Raw genomic sequence first — 4,144 nt, forward strand, 5'->3', positions numbered from 1 at the left:
GAATGGCATCCCTGGTTGCCAAGAGGCTTTTCATAAGTTTCGGGTGAACTTCAGGGGATTTCAGAGAGTTTAAAATTTTTTTAGGGAGTTCCATGTAACATTCATATGTTTCTTGGAACACGCTCCATGTTTTACTGATGTGACCCCAAACTTTTGGCTGATATATCATATTGAGGGGCGACTCCAAAGTTTTGGTCGATGAGATCAAGAGTTAATTTACTTAATAACATTTTCCTAGATTTTTTATCCATTTTTTACGCTACTTATGTTTTTTTGGATTATATTGCCAATAAAATCCTACAATTTGGGCTCATAAGTATAACACGGTTACACTCACCATAAATTCTTTACTGTCTCTAAATCAATTTGGTATGAGATGAGAAACATATGGGTATAAATTGAGTGACTTCGTGTGATAAAAGCCTCAACCCGATATTCATACGTAAGTGCGGAATCTTCCCAGAGTAGTTCATCTGCAACAACCTCTCAAAAGGTCGAGTTTACTATAGTGAGTGATTATATACAGAATTTTTCGTTACTAAACCAAATAATATACCAAACCATGTTATGATCTTTATGCAATTCAGTATCATAATTTTAATATTATATAACTCATTTTGGTATCATAATGACCATTTTTTCCGAACTGGCTCATTATGCAACTCAAATGAGTTGCATAATGAAAAATAGTTGTATAATGTTCATAATGCAACTCATTTGAGTTGCATTATGAACATTATGCAACTCAAATGGGTTGCATTATGAAAAAAATCATTGCATAAAATTTTGTATGGAACTCGTTGCAAAACTCGATTTTTTCAACACTCTTCGTATTTATCCAACTCGGCAAGCCTCGTTGGATAAATGTACGACTCGTGCTGAAAAAATCAACTTTTTGCAACTCGTTACATAAATAACTATTTCGGCTTCAAACATAATAATAGTCGCACTATAATAATGTTTATTAAAACTTGTTTGAGCTAATGTTGGTCTTACAAAGCACCCAATCGCTCGCACTAGCATGACTTCGTCTTCCATCCATCAATCACTGAGCTGGATTCTCCACCTTTCCGGCAAACACCACCGTTCCAGTCGATTCCTCCTCTATAAAGAATAGGAACGGACGATTCACCACCAACAGCTCCGGTTCGCTGGCAATCGTGAACACCAGTGCAGACCCCGAAGCAGAACTGGCTGCGCTTCCCTTCTCATCGACTTCTATTACGGTTTTCTGCAGCACATCGGACACCTTGGCCGGCACTGGACCACCTCGGAAGATCAAGCCAAGCTCGGCGTTGTCTTGGAAGATGCGGTTGATTCCCAGCTGAAAAAAGATATGGAGATGAAATGTTATAACACGTGTCAGAGATGTTCAGCTTTAACGGTAATACCTCCTGTAGTGCTGTCTTAAGGGAACTATCGTAATCAATGCGGAATCGTGGCAATTGAAGGTTCACTTCGACCTCTTCCATGTCTCTGATAGCTGCATTGAGAGAATCAGATGAGATTATGTTCAAGAGCTCGCTCAGACTGCTGTTTTCGTTTGGCAGTACAATAATCATTGAGAATCTTCCGTCAGAGTACGGCAGTCGAACGAGTTGTGCCTTGAGTACTTTGGAATCAACGAAGTAGTGTTCCTGAATTTGCTTCATGAATTGGACTTGAACGGTTTTACGAGATGCGGTAGTGAACGGTTGCTCTGTGGTAGCACTTGGTAGGAAAACGTTGACCCATAGTCCCTTGAAGTAAATGGCATTCACCAGTAACAGGACGGTGTCTTTGATGTTTTCAGGCCTGACCAACTGTGGTATCATTCCTCGTGTACTGTTCGAAACCCAGTTATTGATTGTCTCAGCAGCCTTTTCTGATTGCTGGAAGTTAACGTTGTCAATGCTGGCATTATACTGCATATCCAGGATTGTCGTATACTTCTGAGATACGGCCACCTGGCTGTCGGCGAATACTCGACTGCTGATCAAAAACTGGTCGGCATTCTTCGCAAGGGCTTGCATGATTCCGACACATTTCGGTGTTTCATGAACATCTGGGCTGCGTTTCAGCGGCTCATTCAGTTCTTGCTGAGTTGACGAGTAGATGCTGGTGCCTTCATACAACATGTTGAGAAGATATTTGGCGGAGAAAGTTGACAAAACCACATTGCGACTGCTTTGACGAAGCATATACTAAAAAAGAAAACAGAAAACAATTCGTGTATTGGTTTCCGTGACATTGATTATTATTCATAGAAATTTCCACAACTAAAATAGAATTATCCATCACATCATTGAACGCATAAATGAGTTTGCACTATCGCCGCTTTCTGTAGTGGAAAGTTTTTTTTTTCATTTCAATAGCTTTTAACCGGTTATCACCCAAAAGAAGACTAAAAAAAAACAAACAAACCAAATAGGGAATCGAGCCACTTAGGCGGTGGCTTCTATATTCGTCTGTTTTCCACTATAACTCAGTCAAATTTGAACCAATTGGCACAACTTTTGGAATGTGGTGATTTAGGTACAGTATCTACCCGTGTACAACATTTCAAGTCAATTGGTTCAAAATTGACTGAGTTATAGTGGAAAGCAGACGAATATAGAAGCCACCGCCCAAGTGGCGCGATACCCTACCGAAACGTACCTTGATTAGCTGCCAGTCAAATTGATCATCCTGAGTCGGTTGTGGCTCGGTCGGTTCCGAGAAGCGCGATGATGGTCGCGGTCGGGGGGATTTCTTACATTCGTAGGGAACAACTAAAATAATCAGAAAAAAACATCACAAAATTAGAATACCCATTCTGCCAGCGATTATCCCGTGATTCTACGTGATCCATCTTACCGCAAATGCTTATCAGCAGCAGTAGCAACAGAGGCAAACGCCGGTCACCGCGAGGAGTCATTTGGGATCTTTCGGGAATCGGAATGCGACGCGGTGAAATAAAACAAAATTAACCGTTGAGTGTTTTTGAGGCGACGACTGAACGGCTACTGACGATCGACGAGGGCGCGATCGGTTTCTAGCTGCTGTCCCGTTGTGGCTGAGCGATGATGTGCACTCAACTCGACACTTAAACAAGGGTTCAATTGAGTGTACACAGTAGAGCAGAGCATAAGAAACACTGGCCTGGCTCTGGCAGTAAACTTTTTGTTTACTTTTGGCAACTCATTGACGATGGGTCGAATTGCTGGAAAGCTTGTCGAAAACCTAAGATTTGGATCCAGCGAATAAGGTTATGAACGTGTTTAAACCCATAAGAACATATTTTTGCAGTAATGATAGAGTGTCGCTCACGCCACCTCACCACGCATACAAAAGAAAAACTACCTTGATGATATTAACATTTTTGCTTGTGATCCCATTCCTTATTCTGTAAGGATAAAAAATAAGCTTCATGATTTTGGAAGGGCGGAATAACGTCTTATATTATCTTTAGAACAATTTCTAGAGTGGAACAGAGGCCACAACTTTGCCGAAGAAAGAATTTTAATTTATTACGCATGTTTGATAGATAATTGACAAAAACAAATTAAAACACATTACTTTTGAGCTATGTGCTCTAGAAAACTTAGTTATTTTACTAAACCAATCGATTCAAAGAAGTCATTTGATAGAAAATTCAATAATCTTTCAAATAAGGGTAAAAAAACGGCGATAAGTTTGACCATTTTATAGTTATATCCAGTTAAGGCAATAAGAGTCAAAAACATGGGAAGTTCAATAACTACGTAACGGTTGAGATTTGAACATATCCATATAGTTTTAAAATAGGTAAATATCTTCAATGTACATGATCATGAGTTCAGAGACTGTAATGTAGTTATAAGTTTTTTTTTGCACCATCAAATGAATTCTTCTTGCAATAATTTAAAAGGTGTTGCCTTACATTGCAAATATATCAATAAATAAATAAATAAATAAATAAATAAATAAATAAATAAATAAATAACTATCCGTAGAACAATTTTCTTCACCATTTATGGTCCTCTATCACCCTTTAAAAAGTTTGCACTCACGAACCTAACACCCTGTATATTTAAAGCCAGTCACAGTGATTTCTGGACAGCCAAAATCTGTGCTGCCATGACTCTTGTGAACTGAATCCCTGGAGAACTTATTGTCTCGCTTATTGTAAGAATTCCTGATACAA

General features: G+C 39.1%; 1 protein-coding gene across 1 annotated transcript; it reads right to left on the reverse strand.

Moving 5' to 3' along the window:
• Positions 1-947: 947 nt before the first annotated feature.
• Positions 948-3,105, reverse strand: LOC109422968 (serine protease inhibitor 2). The gene is made up of 4 exons (XM_019697872.3): positions 2,836-3,105; positions 2,638-2,750; positions 1,392-2,183; positions 948-1,324 (listed from the first exon to the last, which is right to left on the reverse strand). Exons 1-4 carry the CDS (start codon positions 2,894-2,896, stop codon positions 1,046-1,048), a joined length of 1,245 nt encoding a protein of 414 aa, XP_019553417.2. The 5' UTR covers positions 2,897-3,105; the 3' UTR covers positions 948-1,045.
• Between the last annotated feature and the right edge of the window lie 1,039 nt (positions 3,106-4,144).

The sequence above is a fragment of the Aedes albopictus genome, unplaced genomic scaffold, assembly GCF_035046485.1.
Source record: "Aedes albopictus strain Foshan unplaced genomic scaffold, AalbF5 HiC_scaffold_94, whole genome shotgun sequence".
NCBI lineage: Eukaryota > Metazoa > Arthropoda > Insecta > Diptera > Culicidae > Aedes > Aedes albopictus.